This window comes from Venturia canescens, chromosome 9 (genome assembly GCF_019457755.1).
Source record: "Venturia canescens isolate UGA chromosome 9, ASM1945775v1, whole genome shotgun sequence".
Taxonomy (NCBI): domain Eukaryota; kingdom Metazoa; phylum Arthropoda; class Insecta; order Hymenoptera; family Ichneumonidae; genus Venturia; species Venturia canescens.
Window position 1 is genome coordinate 8,660,598 of NC_057429.1, and position 21,864 is coordinate 8,682,461.

Below are 21,864 nucleotides of genomic sequence, written 5' to 3' on the forward strand. Positions count from 1 at the left end.
AGATACTTTTTATTTCATATGAAAATGTAATCATTATGGATGAATTCGTAATTGGCACTAAAATTCTTACGCACCTGTCTCATGGAACGAAAAAAAGCTTTAAAATTCGTTGAGAATTGTGGTTATTCATAAACTATTTAAGTTTGACAATTTTCATAAGGTTTAAGATGGCAAGATATTTTGCTTCATTGTGCCATTATTTTTTAGCATAACGGTAGGTAAAACGCCGAAAATTGAGTGGAAAACTTGAACATTAAAACGACGAGACGATGAAATTAATTGTATTAATTCCAATTATTGTTGATCACATAAATGATTTTTTTTTTTCACTACGAATGATATAAAAAGTAATAATTTTAGGAATTGACTAAAAGGATTTCCGTAGTCGAATATCGCAATTCTCTTGTCCATAAAACAAAGGAAAAACGAAAATGAATTTTAATCGGAGATTATGAATTACCTTTTGCCAGGGGTGTGATTTGATCTGCGGAAATTTGAACTCGGTGTAATTTGGATTCATTTCTCTTATTTGATCGCGCGATGGCGTACCAAGAACTTTTATGATCTCGACGAGTTGATCAACACCGCTGTCACCGGGGAATATAGGTTGACCGAGCAGAAGCTCCGCCAGGACGCAACCCGCACTCCAGACATCTGAATAATTTGAAAAATTTACAGGGTTAGAAGAAATTTACAAGCTCAGGATGGATATTCGTTTTCAGAATTTCGTTGTCGAGAAGATTAAAAAAAAAAAAATTATTTAAATTTTAAAAAAATTTGAGAAAAAACCAATGAAACAACGGGAAATATAAACTTTTGACGATAGAAAAAGATTTTGTCAATTCACCGATTTTCGTGGTATAGTCGATAGCACCGAATATAAGTTCGGGGGCGCGATAATAGCGACTGCAGATGTAAGACACATTAGGCTCTCCTCTGACCAGATGTTTCGCCGAACCGAAGTCACACAATTTCAGCACGCCCGTTTCTGGATCCAAAAGTAGATTCTGTGGTTTTATGTCCCTGTGACAAATCCCCAACCAATGGATGTACGCCAAGGAACGAAAAAGTTGATACATGTACAGCTGAAAAAAATCAACATTCGTTGAAACAAATGAAAACTCACTGAAAATAGCCTCATTGAATAATTGGAAAAAAAATCGAATGAAGAATCAGGACGGGTAAAAATCATGTTGCGTTAATTTCATTCCAGAGGAATTTATTCTTCAGATTCAATTAATTTGATAGGCTTCAATAGGGTATTTTATACCATGTAAAAAAATATATATGTATATTAGAGTGGCGCAAAAAAATCGACCATTTTTTTTTCAGCGTCTCCTATGAAAATATGTTAATTTATCATGTTTCAAGAGCTCTCTCCAAAAATAGTCGAAATTTGAATTTTTTTTATTTAAATAGTATATTACACTACAAGGACAGAAAGTTTGATATTCCTGCACTGCGCGTGTAGTGTATACTATTTTTCTTCACAGCCGGTCGAAAGTACGTTTCTTCCGAAATATGCATCTATCGATATAAAATGTTTTGATGCCTGCCCCGACATTGCTGGGGGGGGGGGGGGGGGGGGGGGGGCAGGCATCAAAAGAACAAGATTAGCAAAGATAATTTATATGAATATTTGCATTCTTATGAACCTGAAAATAGATCTTTACGAGAACCCATCGGAATCGCGGAAAAGCGATGACAATGAACAGCTAATTCACGTGTCACAACCTTACTTTATGAAAAGGGATTCTGAACGACTATATTCATTTTATCAGTCTGGTCACTTTATTTTTGGCCTTCGCATTGACTTTATCTGGAAGGATAAATGTATGTTATTCGTTCGGATTTGTAGCAGTATAGTGCTGTTTTGATAATAGTGCTTGGAAATAATATGACATTTCCATAACATATTTCCGAATGAATAACATAACCTTATTCGTACGGTTTGCGGATGACTAGACACAACCTTTCAAAAAACACGTAGGCAATATCGATTCAAACGTCAAACGTCAAAAATAAAAAAAATAATTACGTCAACCCTTTCGGAATGCAGAAAAAAGTCTTTGCTCCCGCTGAGACAAATGAAGCGCGTGCAGTGTTGACAGCGCAGAAATGTTATACTTTCGACCGACTGTGAAGAAAATAGTATATTACACACCTAGGACAGGAAAATAAGGAAAGTTTCAGATCACATGTAATTGTCAGCCGAGGCGAAGCCGAGACTTTCCTTATTTTCCTGCCCTAGGTGTGTAATATACTATTTTGCTCGATACACCGAAATATTGTCCAGAAAAAAACCAATGAGTTTCTGAAATTTTTAACTCAAAATATTCATTTTAAAAGGTCGCTCATAATTAATTTCATCTTTTATATGCTTTGCTTTCGATGCTTCGAGAGACCTTTAAATATTTATACCGATTATTCATTTTAATTTTTACTTTCAATAAGTAAGATAATAGTTAGAAATACACAATGAGATGGAGAAAAAATCTGACGTAACAAGGTATGATTTTACAATAGGTCGATATTTTTATTTAAACAATTCAAACAATTACGAGAACTAGTTAGCAGAGCAAATGTTATTATGAATAGAGCATGCCTGTTTAATCAAAACATTTATTGACTCTCATAATGAGTGACAATTTGTTTTAATAATTATCAAGTAGATTTTACCAACAAAAGTACTTCGAATTGTTGTTTGCGAACAAGTACTTTATAATTGAATAAAAACAAAAATAGCGCAGGCTCAAACACGGTTTGCTACGCCGGTAAATAAATTTCCGTGTTTCTGGTCTATTACCTACATACGATTTTTACTCCGTTCCGTAGTATATTTTCATCGATTATCTTACTAATTGGAACTCAAAATTCAAATTGTCAATCAATATGAATATTTAAAGGTCGCGCGAAGCAATAAAAGCAAAGTATATAAAAATTATAATGAATTATGAGCGACCTTTTTGAGTTAAACATATTAGAAACTCATTGGTTTTTTTTCTGTACAAAATTTCGCTGTATTGAGCAAAAAAATTTTTTAAATAAAAAAAGTCCAATTTTGACCATTTTTGGAATTTTTAAAAATTTTGAGCGACCTTTAAAAAAAATTTTTTTGAGCTGATTTTTGGAGGGGGCTCTTGAAAAATGATAAATTAACATATTTTTATAGGGGACCCTGAAAAAAAAAATAGTCGATTTTTTTGCGCCACCCTAATATATATAAAATGCATGTTTATGATAGATTTCGTGAAAAGTAAACGAGAAACGTCAATATTTATTCATACAGATGCAATGTAAATTTTATAACTCAATTTTAAAAACCGTCTTTTACAACCTGTTATTCAAATGTCTAAAACGTCATCCGCCCTACTGGATTCCAACGTGACGTCACTCCGATAGTAAACAATTTAGATTTTTATCGTGCTCTCTGTGTTATTTCGAAATTTTACAAGTCATTATCCCGTTTGTGAATTTTTTATCATTTATTTTATTAAATCACATCATGGAAGACGGTTTTGTAAAAGCAAAAAGTACAAATTTACCAATGATAAATACGTTGATGGTGCCGATGAATCCACAATTTTTGTGGCGTTTTTACACTTGTGCTATTGCATCAAGGCACAAGATATTATAACTCATTATTTTTACAAATCTTGTTACTCGGTCTTTCGCAGTCGTATTGTTTATTAACGGAGTGAAGTCGCAAACCGAAACAGCATGGCGGCCAGCGTTTCCGTGCGAAAATTCAAAATCATAAATAAAAAATAGTTTTCAAGACATTTTTCGGTCTTATAAAATAAAAATAAAAATTCTACGGGTTCATTACGATCTCAGGATTAATTTAAAACAGTTTTCAAAAAACTATTTGGTAATATAATCGATTTATTTATTATTCCAACAAAGTTTAGTAAAACCTTTCGAAAGAATGATTTGTTAATTTTAGTTGTCGACTCACCTTTATGAAATGTATCGGTATCGTTTGCTTGCTCTTGCTGTACTGTCGAGCGACTTTGTACACGGTTTCAGGTATGTATTCCAGCACTAAATTGAGGTAAACCTCCTCCTTCTGAAAAATATTTCCCCAATGGGAAGCAATTAGATGGTGAAATAAGAAGTTCAAATGATTGGCCAAAATCAATTGAATGCCATGATGAGGGCACCGAAAAATTAAATGGGCAAGGTTGAAGACAATAGAAAAAATATTTAAATATATATTTAGAGGAGATAATCTACTGGCGCCAATCATTTGCGACAATGCAAATGTGTACTATAAATCTTCCGATTCTATCGAAGTCTTGCGTATCCTACAGGCATTGATAAAGCTGTTCGTGGCTTTCAACTTCCTTTTCTCATCCTCACAATCAAAATTTAAATCTTAGTACGTTCGTTAGTCTTCTCGCAAATCGAAACACACATTTTATTATTTCAGTAAATAAAAACACTCACTCAGTACTCTATCATCTAGCGTTAAGCTGCGTCAGGCTTTTATTAAATTTACACGTTCAATTGTATGTTCTCAAAATCCATTATTTGTATTATTTTATTTTGAATAATTTTGCCCGAACGATACATTTCATCGACGAAACAACGATTATCGTTTATCGTGTCACCGAAATTTGTCGCCTACTGATTGTTCGACCTCTATATGACTTTTAATTTCTCGTTGAAAAAGAAAGAATTATTTTATACCTGAAATATTATTGATAATGGAGAGGAAATTATATTTTGAGAGAAAATTGAACGTGTCTTTTACTCGTTAGGCTTCTCTAAAACATTTGTTATTGAATTTTCGAATTCAGATTATTGAATTTCCAGACACGGGGGTGGTGATTTCTGTGCCCATGAACGTTTGTGAATGAAAATGAAACTTCGCGATCTAAAAAATATGAAAAATCTATTAAACAAAGGAAAAAAGAACTTATTCACTATTTGATCTTTCTTTCCATTACTGAAGCGTGACTGCCTATTCATGAATCGTAATAGGAATATAATTCTCGAACTACTGGGTACGCTCCAACTTACGTCCACATGAAAAACTGGATTAGTCGCGTTTAAGATGTTCTACAAAATAACATAACAATGATGCATGCATTGTACTAAATCAGACATTATTTCGTTGTTCTTTTCATTTCTTTAGAGTTTCACTTGACATAAATTAAAATAAAAACAGGTGATAACGCAGAAGGACGAAATATTGGAATTTTTTTTTCTTTCGTGCATAGGTTCCGAACAATTCTCTTCGATCTGTCATCGCAATGATTGATTGAACGTGTGTGAGTGTAAACATAAATTTCCATAATTCATCGTCTACGTCTTCATCGTTCCGTCTATAAACTTCGTTTATTGCTTTTGTATTTTTAAAATGTTCAATTACCTTATCGCCGCTAGAGTAAAAGTAATATTTAAGTTGGACGATGTTGCAGTGCTCGAGGCGCCGCATTATTTGTAGTTCTCTGTTCTGTAATCATAAAAAAATTGTTGAAATATCGTTTTAGTTACTTGCCTTTTATTTTTGAGACTTGCGAATCTTACATGATAGTAATCATTGAAAAAATATCGAAAACTATTGGAAATTTACTCATTTTTTCACAAAACTTCTGTGTATATCCTAAATTTTTATCATCGTGATTTGCCAATTTTTTTTTATACTCAGAAAATTCAATCTGTAGCAGAAGTTATGCCATGATACGAAATATTGAAAAAACTCTAAATAAAAAAAAGCTTTATCGGTTGAACTGCAGCGACGATACAAAACCGTTGAAAACTTGCTACTTTAACGACTGAAACTCCAGCATCGAAATTCCAAAATTCGACCCTTGATATACAAATAGAATAATTTGTGTATTAAATTAACAAGATTTTAATGATAAAGAAAAAAACCGCGAGAACATAATTTTCATGGAAACAAGAGTCTCGCGAAAGTGAAAAATGATGATGGAGTTTGACTTGGTAGAAAATGATGAATATTTTGGGTTTTTTCTCAACATTGATATTCCAAAGGAATGTAATAATCGGTGAAAAAATTACCTTGAATCGTTTATCCTGAAGAACCTTTTTGATCGCGACCATGACACCGGTGTCGCACAATTTAGCTTGATAGACGACCCCGAAGCTGCCATTTCCGATGACCTTTGTGTCGGTGTACGAGACTTCTTGTGGATGATCGGAGCCGGCCCCGGGTGTTGCGACGACGATCGTCACTTTGCTGCCATCCTTGCCTGCATTGTACATTGCACCACCCATAGAAACAATCGGAAAAACCATAACGCTACAGTACAGCGAAAGTAAAAGAAAGAAGAAAGAAAAAATAGAAACGTGAGCGAGAAAAAAAAACGTCATGCCGGAGTAGAATGGAAGCTGCTTCGTGAAAAATGGACGGCTCACGAGTTTCCGGCTCGTGCGGGATCGAAGGATGTCGCAATAAAATGTTCTTTTATATCATTTCGAGTGTCAGTTGAGTCTTTTGAGCCCGCAAGCTTATAAAACGGCATTCGAAACCTTTTTTTTCGATAAACTATCGAAAAATCGTCCGAAAGTTTTTCCCTTTGAGTGGATAAAACACGAATTACCGTTTCGGGTGAAACCCTGGAGTCACATCGTTCAGCATGGAAAAGTGTTAATCGGAATAACACTTATTCCGATTAACACAAAGTTCTTATTCCTCAATTAGTATTGAATGACCAAGTTGTTCTCGCGATAAACAAAAGATATGTTTCAATTGATCAGACTCGCTTTGAATATTATACCTGAATGGGGGAATCGAGTTTTTCAAGGATCACACGCAACGTCGATGATTAAGTGGGGAATAGGATGAATCATGACCTGGAAGAGAACGAACCGCATCGCGGACGCGAATCACATTCGAGGAAGTTTCCTGGTGCTGCTGCTGCTGCTGCTGCTTATTCTCGTGAGTAAGTCAGAGTTACGTATAAATGAAAAGGAGGAGGAAGAGGAGAAGGCGAAGAGAACTCGAGGTCGAAATAGATTCAGCTATTTTTGCGCGTACCTCTTGCGGCTCGTCGAGCGTGCATGCGAGCAAAGCGCGTAAATAGAACACATTTTGGTGTGCGCTCACATGTGCTCGAGGTGCAAGCTCTCTCCCAGCCTTCCTTCCCTCTCTCTCGTCTCAAATCATTTGTTTTCACAACTAATAGAGCTTCGTAGACCGTTCCTTTACGGCAATGACGTCAGGATACGCGAAGGAAGACATTCGGGATTCGTTCCGGTTAATTAACGAGCGCGCGAACTTGATGAAAATTTGCAATCGACACGTCGCGTTTACGTTATCCGAAAATAGTGCTCTGACATTTGAAACGATGCTTCAACGTTTACCAGCAATTATATTCATGCATCGTCTATGAACATATCAATACACATCTGTGTTTATCATCCGCGTGTGCAAATGTTATTCCAATTTTTGACCTTGAAACTTGCTCATTCGACTAACGCAAAAATTCAACAAAAAAAGCCAAGTGAACAAACAGCTTTTGATTATTCTTGGGCTGCTCGATACGATCGGCGCCGTGCACGTAGTAAACGAAACTTAAGTACGTGAAAATTGATAGAAAAAAAATTTTTTAAATTCAATCTTCACTGAACACAGAATTGACTCTCGAATCATTCAGAAAAATTACAATTCAATTGAGTCTCCGGAGTGTAATTTTGCATAGATTATTCTTAAAAGAGTTTTACTCTAAAACTATCATTTTTCCATCTCGTTCGATCTTTTTATATTCGATGACGAGTTAAAAATGTTAACAAGTGCACGTTTTCACGACGCCGAAATTCGCAACGTTGGAGTTGAACAAAATGAACATCGGTGTAGATGAAAAAAGAACGAATTGGGAATTCGGCAGGAAACGAAACTGGAGAATTATTGGAATTGTTGGAGAGTTTTTTTAGATCATTTCGTTGAACTGCGACGTTGCAGACTTCAGCGTCATAAATTTTTTCTTAATTGTTGCTACTACTGGACTTGGTGTCGACTAATTTCACCGGACGCGGCCGAAGAGTCTGTCAATTCGAGACTGAAACGAGGCGTGAGGGATCTCAGCTCAGAGAGCCCCAGCCCAAACATCTAAAATGAGTTTGAAATATAAGAATGAGATCGGAAGATTGAAATCGAGGAGCGTTTCGCAACGGATATGCGGATCGGAAATCAGGGTGAACGAATTCCTCGTAAAGTGGATCTTATCTAGAACGAAGTTGTAGTTGTCGCTGCGCGTACGCGCGACAACTACAACCAGCGTTGCCAAAATTTATCGAGACTGGGTTAGGCCGGAGCTCGACCTCGGTGAGTTTCTCTGGCATTTGATGGAATAGGAGACGAAAAAAGCGATAATTGGTTCAAGGTGAGGAGCCTAGAAAACGATCCTCGAGGCGCGTTAAACGTTGGTGAGAATTTCGAGGGCTTAACCTGTACAATTGTGATGGGAGACACTGCTGCGACTCGCGTGTGCGTTGCTCTTCATCGGTCGGGATAACGGACTCGAGAGAATCCAATTTTTCTTCACTTTTTCGTCGAGCACAGTACCGGCCGGAAATCACCGTCGGAATTTGTCGCAAAAAAGACCTTTTCCAAGTCAATTATTACTGCGCTCTGGTCGCAACGATTCTTCGCTCGGTCAACCAACGAAATAAACTTTCGATTCTTCTGTCACTTTGACAGATGAAAATCGATACTAATCGATCGGCGTTCGAGGGCCAGTAGCGCGTGCGTCGTTCTTCGTGGTTTACGAAACAGTCATTGGATTCTGATGAAAATTAAATTGTTTTTCAATACCAGCTGCCAGAAAAATCTTCTGTAATAGAGTTCCACTTATAACGAGCTTTCATGATTTTTTTTAATTTTCTGAATGTAACACCTCTGATAAAAATCTAATCAGTTGATTGCGAACATTCGAAATTTTCGACGAAAAAATTGTACTATTTATCGGTAGAATCATATAATCTCGAAAGCAATGATCGCGAGAATAGAGTCCTATGCCAAGAGATAAATAAGCCTGTGTGTGGGATCAACGGTGTGGAAAATTTCGTCGAAATATTAGTCAACGAGAAACACGCGTTCGCGGGGCACAGCTTGTATTTGGAATATTGTTTACACGAAGAAACTTTTATAGCAAAAATTACTATGTTTTTATAGTAACGTCGAACCATATCGATATTATAATAATAATCGTTACAGAGTGTGTCAAATAATGCAAAAGTTTGGGGAACCATTACCACAGTCCATAGTAAAAAAAACGCGCTGTACTATATCAAAAATGAACAACGAGCGAATTTTTATTAAAAACTAGAGGTGTGCGGATATTCGAACTCACGAATTATTCGAGATGAATCGAATCGAATTATCCGATTCGAATATGCTCAATTCGAATCGAGTGCTCAATTATTTATCAAACTGAAATATATTCATTCCTTATAAATTTTTAAAAATATTCAACAATTATTGAAAAAAAATTATTTTCCTTTTCCAGTAATTCATACGTTTGTTGGAATACTCATAATACATAGTTCAAAAAAACTCTCACAGTATTACTGTTTGATAATAATTAAATTAATTAAATAAATTAATATTTTGAGACTGATTGAGGGAATTACGTGATCTTGGAAGAAAAATAAATCAAAATGACAGAAAAAAAATAAGTTTTTTAATTCTTTTTACAAGAAACTATTTGAAGCCCATCTTGCAATAAGACTCGAAAATTTTGTTTTTTAACGGAAAATTTTGTGAATTTTTTTGAGAAAAATCGAAAGTGCCGGATTAAACGAAAAAATTGCATACTTTCGTATTTTTCTTTTAGCAAAATTCATGCGCCCACCAATTATATGAGGCGTTGCGAGTATAAACATGAAAATTAACTGGTGGCACATAGTAAAATTTTAAGCAATCGCTTCGTTCATAAGCGGTCTTTGTCAAGTAAATCTTCGTCGAAAAGAAAATTTACTTCTTTTCGGACGGGCGACTCGACGATACAAAAATCTTCGACATTTCACCAATTTGTCCAGTCCAATTGACCAATTTTTAACATTTCACCAAAGACACGAGTGACATTCGGATATCGATGCATCGTTCGATGTAAGAATGTCACAGACCTAAATTTTGCCTGTCGTACATAGTAAAATTAGAGAGAACTGCTTTCGACATAAAAATTACTATGCACTTTGGTGAAATGTAATAGAGTGGCGATGTAGAACAGCGTTGTTACAAAACATAGAAAATTTTTCTATGTAGTCATCCGAAATATTCGTATAAAAGTCTCTCTGTGTACGATACCCCGATCGATTGTAATTTTCGAGGACTATTTTGATTCTCCAAAAAGTTATAAAGGAGCGAATTTCAAGAGAGAGAGAGAGAGAGAGGGATTCTGAGTTATCGGGCGGCCAAGTAAATATTCGGCGGGTACGGGTGGTAATTCGCACAGGGGCTAGAAAGTTCGGGAAGCCGGAAGCTCTCTAGAGATGAGCTCGCGTTGTATTTTTACTCCGCATTATTATCGTACTCACGTTTCTTCGATGCGAATCTCCTTAAAAATTTGCAAATTTTTTTGTAAGCACTGACGTTTTCCTCGTCGGCGGTAACGTCAATAGCGCTTTTTGATTTGGTCTGATCGCCACCGGTAGCTGTACATTTGTTGTTTTGTTGTCCACCGGGACAGAATTTAGCATAGCGCCCATACTGACAGGGTTCGGACCAATCGAGTGCACTCGAAGGCGCCATGATTGATCTTTCTTTTTATCTCTCAACTGCGCTCAACGCCTTCGAAATATGCGTCGGTATAACTAATATCAGTCTGAATACTTCGTCAGCGTAAATTTTAAAATTCTCGTCACTCGTGCTCACTCACAAAATCTCATTTTTCGAATAACCGTTCAAAGTGGCTCCTCTCTCGTGCGCCCCAAGACCCCGCTCTCCCGCCGCAGGATCGCACGAAACTGACGCTAACCATTCACGTGCCTCATAACCAACTGCCGATTGCGTAGCAGCAATGAGCTCTAACGAGAAATTGAAATACGAAATAATACACGGACGTGTAATCTAAGTGTTTTTGTGTATGTTTACATACAGTTTAACACTCGGAGATGCCGCTTTGCTCCCCAGTTCAAGCTCTTCGTCTCGGTATCTCGTATTCCTCTTCATTTTATCTCATTCTCTCTCGGGCTGTGCCCGCGTTCGAAGACTCGATTTAATCTGTCATGTGCCAGGGAGGACCTTGGGCCCCGGACAATAACGGCAAACGGGATTGTCCCGGGCTAACGGACAGACCTTTGCTCTCTCAGGTGTCCGTGAACTTGCTCACGAAATTGGCCCAATTGTCCATTATATTCGCGAACTCGGTGTTCGTGATAAATCACGTTGACCGATTTTCACTCGTAGCGCCTCGACGATGCGAGCGATCGTGCTGAGCTTACTTCACTCTATTTTCAATTGGAAAGTCTTCATTTTTAAGCACTTTTCTATGTTTTCATATATCGCGTTCGTGTATAAAAGTGAGAGATCTCGATGAGTCGATGGTTCCTTTTATTATTCTCGTCGCACCACGATATTGTCGACTGTCTCTTTACGCTCTCGGGTTCGAGGTTCCACGTTCATGCAGCGCAGCATCTATCGCGGGATTCTCATTCGAAATAATGACAAATTCGATTTTTAAGCAGAATCGAACAGACGGGGATTCGATTTCTCCAGCATTTGATAGAACGAATTAAAAAGTTGCACACCGGTGCACTCGACGTTTCAACAAAATCGCGGCACATTTGAAATCGCAGCTCGATAATCGAACAACAAAATCAAACCGTCAGCGATGTTTAATGAACGCTCGTTCGAAAGCTCCGTTGATGCCGTTGATCGATCCATCCAAGTGGACGTCACGCCGGTTCGAGCCAGTTTGGAGAGTTATTATACAAGTTCTTGGCTAGATACGAAGATACTTTTGGAGCACACTTTGCACTCTCGTTCCGTCCCACCTCACAGACTCGTCTGTGGCTTTGCTTCGTGTCTATTCGCCTCTTCTCTCTTCCTCGATCGAGAAATAGCAAATGTGTCACGCCTGTACCGACACACGCGATTCCCGGGGAGTGACGCTCTCGTCTCGAGACCGCGAAAGGGAGAGAGAGACCAAGAGAATCTCGAGCGAGGACCCGATCAACGAAGCAGGATGAGAAAGCGGTACGCGAACAGAGAACACTGTCGAATAATCGAGATCATTTCGAAGAGCTCAAAGAAGCATGAAAAATCTCGTGGAACGCGAATTTATCACTCGTTTCAAAGTTCCTCGCGGCCGAGCACGCAGTAAAAACACTCTCGTCGACTCGAAACCCGAATGCGCGAAGAAGCACCAGGAATTCGATTGATCATCGATCTCGCGAGATCCGGACGGCGAGGGGAGTTTTCCCAACAGTTGTGTTATTCGTTCGCGCCCGCGAAAACTTGTTGCGTCGAAATAACAGAGAGGCGAGGAAAGGAGCGTACGAGAGTCCAAGTGAGTTTGTGTAAATACGAGGACGCGTGTGAGCAGCAGCTTTGTATAGGAAGGTGCAGAGAGCTCGGGAGCCGCGAAGAGACTTGTTGTTTCGCGGCAGGCCGGCACGCGACTAATACACGAGGAGCGACATTACCTCACGCGGCCATCGGATCTATCTCTCTCGTACGTGTGTTCGCGGTTCTGTCGGTGCTTTCGCGCTCGTTTCGCTAGTACTCGGGAAGAGCTCTTTTGCGCGGATCGCGAATACGCAGGAAAGGAACTCGAGGCGATGAGGCTGGGCGAGAGCGAAAAAAAATATCACGTATGCGCGTATCGCAAGAAACCGCCGCATGCTCGTTCGCGCAGACATAAAAAGAGATTCGCAGTGTATGGAAAGCTTTGCAGGCTCGGTGAGCGTGAAACATCCTCGCAGAGCGCATTTCGCCTTCTCCCCGCGCATCTTCGTTCATAAGCGATCAACCTCCCTCCCCGAATTCGCGGGAAATGGGGATCGGAAATTGGCGCGAGCTCGCGGTGGCGTAAGTGAAAACCACGTACGCAATTTCACAGCGACAACGGCGCTCTTCCGTTCAACGATTTATTCCAGCGTGTACGAAGCGACGAGAAAGGAGAGCGCTCGAATCCAACAAAGAATAATGTTCTCCGAGATATTTGTTTAAAAATAGAAATCGCACCAGGATCGTCGAAAGGTCGACGTGGAAAAGAGAAAATAAAAATAATCTTTCGTCGTCCAGCGCTCGACGTTTTTTCCCCCGCGGAGCATACACACGAACGCGCATCAATACCCACAATTTGCACACTGATACTCGAGCATGTGTGCGCGGACTGCGCCGCAATGAGAAAGAAAGTAGCGCCTGCTCGTCATCTCCCAGCTCATTACGAATAATCAGGATTAATCGAACAATAAATAAGAAACAATCGTAATGCCCGATCTCGGTGCGCGGAAAATAAATCGAGAAAAGATCTTCATCACTTTCATCTCGAATTACACTCTATTTTGTAGCTTCATCATCGCGTAACAAACACATCCATTCTTATTACAATGAGAGCGATCGTTTCTTCAGTTTGCAGTCTAGAGATCTTGGAAATCGTTATCGTTCGTCAACTTTATCGACTCCACCGCGTTATAAAATAATTGATGAAACAGTGGAACGAAAATCATCGAATTTTTAAACGACCGTTGCCTGTTGGATTTCAATTTGTTTGATTCGACTCGTGTTTGTTGCCTGACGACATGACGGGGCGAATGAAAAGAATGGCGGAATCTCGTGACACGCCACGGAGGCGCGTGTGATACAATGAAATATCGCAAAGCTTCGAAGAGCGTTCGAAAATTGCGTTAACGGTTCGTGCTATATTTAGTCGTTTAATGCGAGAGAGAAAAAGAGAGAAAGAGGAGATAAGGAGCCAACGACAGCGAGATTCAGCCACGCGTCATTGAAGGACTGTACATAAATGCCTGTCGTCTGCGTCGTGCGTGCGCGCGTTGAGAACGCGCCCGTATCGAGTATGCGCGCATGGGATATCGAGAGCAGGTATCGCGATAAAACGCAGCGCGAGAAACTTCGTCCCACACCGCGTTTTCCACGACGGTCTCGCGGTAGGTGCGTTGTTTTTTTTTTCGATCGCGATCGACGATTTGTTCCTCTGCGCACTCGCTTCGATATTGTAACGGTACAACAAGCCCGATGGACCTGTAACCGGATTCGACTCCTTTTCATACGTATTTTTTTCCGAGCTCGTACTACACACCTTTAGTTCGCATTCTAATAATAATATACAGAGATCCGATGATCTGCTCGATTGGAAAAAGTTAATAAACATAATAAAGTTCCATCGTGACAGCCCTTCGACGCGATACGCGCGGCACTCTATCGAGTCGCGCGTTCGACAGGCGCTCAGCCGTTCGAATGTATTTATAGACGTGTAAATAGCGACGCGCTGCAGACATAAAGGTAGAGATTAAATATGGAAGAGTTGTGTGGAGGAAAATCTCGAGTGTTGAAGGAAAAAAGTCCCGAGTGTAAATCAGATGTGTGACGCAATTCGATTCATTTCTTTTTCTGCCTCGGTCTGGTATCTTATCGCCGCGACGATACCGACCTTTATTCAGTTTTCGACGCTTCTTTACTCCTTTCATTCGTTTCGTTTTTCACTCTCGCCCAGACTCTCTTCTTCACTATTTATGCTTTCTGTGAATTTGCTTGTGCCAAACGACTGAGGCGTTCTTTATCGCTTTCTTTTATCAATCACTGGCTTATCAAATGGAATATTTGAGTAGCAGAACGGAAAAATTGGCTCCCATGGAGTAATCGGTATATCGCCGGTGAAAAAACAACTCTGAAATCATAACTGAAATCCATTTCGGAGTATCTTCTATAAAGGGAATCCCGGTTCGAATTTCGAAAGTCAAATTCGACTGGAAACTTTGATAAATCGATGGGACAGTGGCCCCCCAAATTTGTATTGGGAATCAATGTTTTTTGATTTCGGAATTTAAGAACTTTTTTACTTGTCTAAATTTGAAAATCGATCGAACAAGTCCAGAGGATTTGATTCTGTGGAGCGACAATTCTCTGGAGCGCTAGAATTATTCATTAAAATTCGGCATAACCGGACGACTTCGTATGTGAAAATCGATGGTTTTTTAAAATTCATTTTATTTATTGTTACTGAATAATTTCCGTACGACGGAGATAATGGTGCTCGCAAATGATGTGTGTCGTACAGTATTGAATGGCCTCAAAGCTGGAACGAAGTTTAAAAAAAAGGCGATCGATAAACTAGTTATTTTGATATTTAATATCAATAATTATACCGCAACGAGATGAAATTTTTTTGCATCATAATGCAGAATTTCCAGATGACTACCCCGCTTATCCAGGGTCGGGCTTAGAAACATCGACAGTTTTTCTTTGCTTTTATAAACCTGCGCGAATGACTTGCCTATCATTACCGTGACTCGAGACGAAAAAAGTTAAAAAAATTGTCTGAAAATAATTAATTGACAAATCATTGAATCATTAATAATTTCGTCTTTTACATTCGACAGGAATTTCAATCGCGATTGATAAATCTCTCGTTCCATTCTCGGCCGATCGAATTTAAGGAGGGTGGATCGCGACGATACAATGTTGCCATGCTAAACCATGTTAAAAATATTAAGAATTTCAAAATTATAAGAATTTCATAAAATTTGGTAAAATTCCAAAATATATATAAAACAATATAAATTTTTTAGATTTTTCTGCCACATAGTTCTCGAGTAATTGAACACTAAAGTTCGCGTGTATAAGCATAGAGTTAACATACATAAAGTTATACATCTCGTGCATAAGAACTTCGATTTAACGCTCAATTATGCGACAGCCATGTGGTAAAAAAATTTGAAAAAAATTGTAATTGTATATCAGTTAAGTTTTATCAAATTCTGATTATTTTTATTTCGTGATCCACCCTCCTTAATAGACAACGCTGAAGTTTGCAACGTTGGAGTCCAACGAAATGAGGGAAAAAACATTTTTAATAAACCAATTTTTTATTTCAAAAAGTATCAGTGCAGGTTGAAAAAGTACGAATTGGAAATTCGACAGGAAACGAATTTGGAGAATTATTGAAATTTTTGGAGAATTTTTTTAGATCATTTCGTTGGACTCCAACGTTGCAAACTTCAGCCTCATCTTAAGGAGTTTCGGTACAGAAGTCAAAATATTAAGAAATTGATCAAATTTGGTGATAATGTTCTTCAACATCAAGTGCGAAAACTCAAATTTTTTCAAAATTTTCTTCTACTTAGTTATCGAGTAATTACGTATTAAAGCAGATTTCTCATGTCCGGAATGTATACCTATATATATGGAAACGCTATGCTTATACACGTAAACTTTAGTGATCAATTACTCGATAACTGTGTAGAAGAAAAATCTTAAAAAATTTGTGTCGTCAAATTTGGCACTAAAGAATATGTTCACCAAATTTTATAAAATACTGAACTTTTTGAATTTTTTAATTTTTTTAGCATGGATTAGCATGGCAACATTGTATCGCCTGTACCGAAACTCCTTAAGAGGATGGATCAGTTGGTATATCGCAACCGTGAGTGCGAGAGAGATAGTTGCAAATTTCGAAATCGAAATTCTTTGACACAATTTGACCGATTAAAAAAAGGCTCTGTCAGTCGATTTTTGCCATCGTTCTGCGCAGGCTGACAGAGCCTTTTTTTAATCGATCAAACTGTCTCAAAGAATTTCGATTTCGAAAATTCCAAGTGAGGTTAGTCGACTGATCCATACTCTTAATAGTAATTATTGTTGTGTGGCGTACAATGAAATCTGATGTTTATAAGATGCTGCCGGCTACACAGTTTTGTCAAAGCTTGTACACTCTGCTTGTCCTACATAATCACGCCGCGTGTACGAAATAGGTCCTTCACACACACACAGAAAGTCGCGCTGTCACCGTGACGACAACGTCATTCTCCAATATTAATTACTGTGCGTCGAGCGTCAAAATTTCAGTGTTTCCCGAAATCTTTTATTTATTCCTCGCAAAAGAAGTTAAAAAGTATTCGAATGGCAATTCAATCGAGAAAGGTGGTCGAGCATTTGAGAAAAAAGCTTTCATATTGTTTTGTATTACGGGTGTCAGTTGGCCGCGTCGTCACAGCTGGTCATGCCGCCGTTCCGCGTCACGTAAAATTAACATCAGTCGATATCTCCGAAACTGGATGCTCAAAAATTCCAATTTTTTAGAATATTAATCCCACAATAATACTGAACACACGACGATTCGTTTCGCTTTGGTATAAAAAATGTAAACATTCAGTGACGCGCGTTAGGTATAAAAATCGCGCACAAAACGACCCATTTTTAACGGCGAATATCTCGAAAACTAAACGATGAATCGAATCAAAATTTTAATAGTAACTCCACGAAGGTTATTTTTACTCCATATTTAAATTTCAACCGGTTCTCAAGATTTTAACAAAAGTACAGAGCTACCTTAATGCATTTCTTTGTACGTAATTAACTGAATGTCGAAAATTTTCTTCAGACGTCTCAGTGGCCATTTATATTTTTATTACGATGCATAATAGGCGAGTTATGAGGTGGATGAACGAGCTGTATATTGAGATCTGTAGGCGGAGGAAATGAGATGCTACTTTCGCTCGATTTAGTAAAGAAAAACCGTTATTACAGCTTTCGAGGTCAATAACGCGACGAGAGACTTGACTCCTACGGATCATCAGTGCCGCACTGAGAACCTCTCAGTAATATTACTCTGAGCAGTATTTCCGTGCAAAAGTGCGAGCTGATCATTCCAGATCATTCGCTTTTAATATGCTGCTGCTGGTAGGAGAATGTTATTTGTCGTCGATCTTGTTGTCGCACTCGTCGCAATTTGACAAAATAAATAAGTACTGAATAAAAAAACGTTGCGCAGAATTCCGTATTTGTTGGCATGATTTTTATGTCGAATGGATGAATCGCGAGGTGGAATAAGCTCACGACGATATTCCATTACTTTATAAAGTGTACTCCGCCGGAGTTTTTGGCATACTTTTCATCATCCCAACTCGTTCACATTTAGCTCGATTTAATGACGAAAATACGAAGAGTACAATAGAGAATGCAAAAATGAAGTGAGCTTGCGTTCGTTAGTTTTTTTACTCGGCAAATCGATTGAATTGTGCGAGGAGCCCGAGCGCAATTGATCGTAGAAATAAAAATAGAACGCCAGACTGGTGTCCCGCGAGCAGGGGAATGTGACGATTATTACTGTCGACTATTTTCATGATTTATTTCGCATGTATACCGCGGGACGACGTCGTTATCGTAGTCAATTCTGCGAGTGATAATATGAGCTGGTCTTTGTGCGAGCACTTTGTACATACGGTCGTATATACATTAACATTATTTGGGCGCGTATCAGAGCTCGTCCGCGCGCATGCACGAAGAGTGGAATTTCGTCTTTTTGATTCTAAGCCCGGGACGATCGAGCTTGCGGTGTCAAGCTGCGACGATTCACCGAGGATCATTTACTCGTAGACTTGATATGACGTTCAAGCCGCTCGTTTTATTTCTCAGCGCTTATAATCGCGGAGGCGCTTGATGACGAAAAACACGCAATTTCTTTCTGCGATTCGTGGCTCGAGTAAGAAACAGCTGCTCCAGCAGTATGACAAGCTGACAAAAGGAGCAATCGAGCAATCGCACGAGACAAATCGGGCGATAAGAATTTTTCAACCTCGAATAAAGCAGTCTATAAATATCCTGCAGTTTTATCGTACGTTCAATTAACTCTCCGCTACACGCACGTTAATGCCTTCGAATTCATTTCATTGAGTAACCAGAAACATAAATTTATGAATACTTCGATTGGGCCTCGATGGCAGATTGAAACACGCGATTTTCAACTCCACTGCCGATTTCAACTGCTTTGAAATTCTCTTTTTATGTGTACACATTAAAAAGTTTGATTTCAAACGATTTTTATATTCTGTTACCAAACACCGTTCAACGAATTTAGTCCAATCGGTGTTCTGCTCGTTTGATTTAAGGAGGGAGGGGGGACGTGACAACAGCTCGGATTCATCGGGAAACAAAAGTCGAACGACGAAGTTACTCAAAGGTCGATAAAGTAGTTGGATTCTGCTGGTGCATGCGAGTCTTTTTTCCACCGCGCTGGTAACAGACTTGTTCACCGGTGTAATCGGACAAAAAATCGTGTTTGAGAGACCGCCGACACGACTCCGATGCATAATTCGGGTATCCATCTGTGCACGAAAAAATGACAGCTGATTATGCTTTGCGAGTGTTCATTCCCAGGAATCTGATTGGATCGGTGCCCACCGCGTTGTCAACGAATAATTAAAGAGCGTCGATTAAGCGAGGCGAGCTTCGATTCGCGGAATATCCAATTTCCCGAAGCAGGAGAGCTCGAAGCACATACATTATTTTACATGCTCGCAATCACGCGCGCGATCGATTTCTTCGAATCTTCATTCTTACTCACGAATTATTTTCATCGTACATAACTCTTCTATCGTGGTAAACACCTCGGCAGGTTTTTCCAATTCTATTAAAAATGCGTGTTTATGACTCTGCCGGCTCGCCCTGCGACTGCAAACGGTTCGACTTCGTTGCTTCTTCGACATCATTGTTCAAACGATATCGAGATCATCGAGTACGTTCACCTTTTTTTGCAAATCGTTCCAAGTTACCTTTTTTATGATAAAATCTCATGAAGGCGGTTTTCGAGGGTGCTCTTTCAGAATCTGGCATTTACTTTGTTAAATTAAATCAAAATCTTTATTATTTTTGCTTTTTTTAATTAAAAAGACAAGAATTTTTGACGTTTTTTTTTCTTTCAAATTGATTTTCGTTATTGATGCTGCACTTTAATAACAATATTATTGCCAGCAAAGGTGTCCTTAATGTCTGACCTTTCCAGAACGCTGGTTATGAACTCTTTTTTCCCCTATCAGTTTCTCTAGGATGGCGGTTTTTGCCAAACAGCATGATGTAAATTTTCATTATTATTTTTCTCGAAAAGTATCAACTTAAAGAAAAAATTGTATGCAACAAAAAGCGTTTAGAATCATTCGAAAAACACGTGTGATTTTTTTTCAAAAATTTTCTAGCTATTTTTGAATTTTTGAATTTCGACAATTTTTTGGAAAATTAAAAAAATTCGGAAATAAATCACACGTATTCTTTGGATGATTCGAAATACTTTTTGTCCTATAAAATTTTTTCGTAACGTTGAGATCTTTTGAGAAAAAAATTATGAATCCATTTATTATGCCACAAACAAAAAATTACAACGGATCGAAGGCATGACATAATCGTTACTCTGTCACTGTTCATAAATAATACCGCGTTATCCAGTACTCATCACAGTGAGGTGGACGATAATAGAGAATTTTATTTTTTTTTGTTTTTGAGATTTTGAAGAATTTCTCTTTTGTTCCTCCATTGAAATTGTTCACTTGAAATTGCGTGTCCAAAATTGTAGTTTTGCGCATTGAGGGAGATGGGTGAATATTCGCTATCCAAGATTACGCGTTAGTTACCGTGTAGTTTAGTAACGAATTAATTATTGAATATCGACTTTTCTCTGATACTTGTAACTCCGGCACATAGAAGTCTCGTACACACATGAAAAGTTATTGAATTTTTTCATTAGTTCTATCCAAGATTTCGCAAAAAAAAAAAAATCGATCCTTGTATTTCGTGGATATTTAAGAATACACGAGTATTTTAATTTTTTAACCTTACTATTGATAATCGATTGAAATATGAAAAAATATGTGATGAGAAATCATTCGGATTAGACGACAAATGAGTCGGTGACGTTTGGCAACTCTGCATTCAATATACGTTCACATGTGTGACGTTAGTTCGACCTTTTGGTCATATTTTGTCGTTCGTTTGCTCCGCCACGTTTTTTTGTAAGTTTTTACAAAACGATTTTTATCCCGGTAAACTTTTTGAGTGTCCATTTTTTCATTTTTCTCCACTGCAATACTACTTTGGACAGTAAACTCACTTCATAACCTATAAAATTTGTAAACAAAACTGACAGTGTGACATCAACAGCAGCGGCAGCTGCTGCACCACGCTAGTAAAAATGAACTCTTCAAACGTTTTTTTTTAATAATAAAATTATATAAAATTATATAAAAATCCTTTACCAATTATATTTCTAAAATAATAAAATTATTGTTTTCACTTTTGAAGTTTTCGAAAAATATAGCTGCGCCAAAAATCACGTGGCCGTCGCCCATTTACCTTAAGGAGGGTGGATGATCGCGACGATACAATGTTGCCATGCTAACCCATGTTAAAAATATTAAAAATTTCAAAATGATAAGAATTTCATAAAATTTGGTAAATATATTCTTTAAAAATATATAAGACAATATAAATTTTTTTAGATTTTTCTGCCACATAGCTCTCCAGTAATTAAACACTAAAGTTCACGTGTGTAAGCATAGAGTTTACATACATCTCGTGCATAAGAAGTTCGATTTAACCCTCAATTATGCGATAATCATGTGGTAAAGAAATTTGAAAAAAATTGTATTTGTATACTCGATGCCAAAGAATGTTATCACGAAATTTCATCAAATTCTGATCATTTTTATTTCGTGATCCACCCTCCTTAATGGGTTAACGAGCGAAGTTGATATTTTATTCAATATTTGGAGTCGCGAATGTTGCCCACATCTTTGAAAAAGCCCCCGAGTAAGTTAAACTGGCTCCGGCATGCGATAAAACTATTTGCTCACTGGAAAAATGGCTCTTGGTTTTTCCATTGTTGCAAGAGGCACGCGCACCGATGTATCAATATTGTTGGAGCTGCAAACTCGCCAAAT

General features: G+C 38.2%; 1 protein-coding gene across 7 annotated transcripts in view; it reads right to left on the reverse strand.

Moving 5' to 3' along the window:
- The window catches only part of LOC122416546 (glycogen synthase kinase-3 beta), a 71,529-nt gene that overhangs the window by 12,021 nt on the left and 37,644 nt on the right, over positions 1–21,864 (reverse strand). For 4 of the 7 annotated variants that reach the window (XM_043429615.1, XM_043429610.1, XM_043429609.1 and 1 more), the window contains exons 2-6: positions 6,031–6,221; positions 5,378–5,461; positions 3,959–4,069; positions 848–1,085; positions 461–654 (exon numbers count right to left, since the gene is read on the reverse strand). In XM_043429615.1, the coding sequence (XP_043285550.1) occupies positions 461–654; positions 848–1,085; positions 3,959–4,069; positions 5,378–5,461; positions 6,031–6,221 (818 nt within the window). Of the gene's footprint in view, positions 1–460; positions 655–847; positions 1,086–3,958; positions 4,070–5,377; positions 5,462–6,030; positions 6,243–10,509; positions 12,593–21,864 lie in introns of those variants that run through there. The other 3 variants (XM_043429614.1, XM_043429613.1, XM_043429612.1) reach the window with 2 other exon arrangements.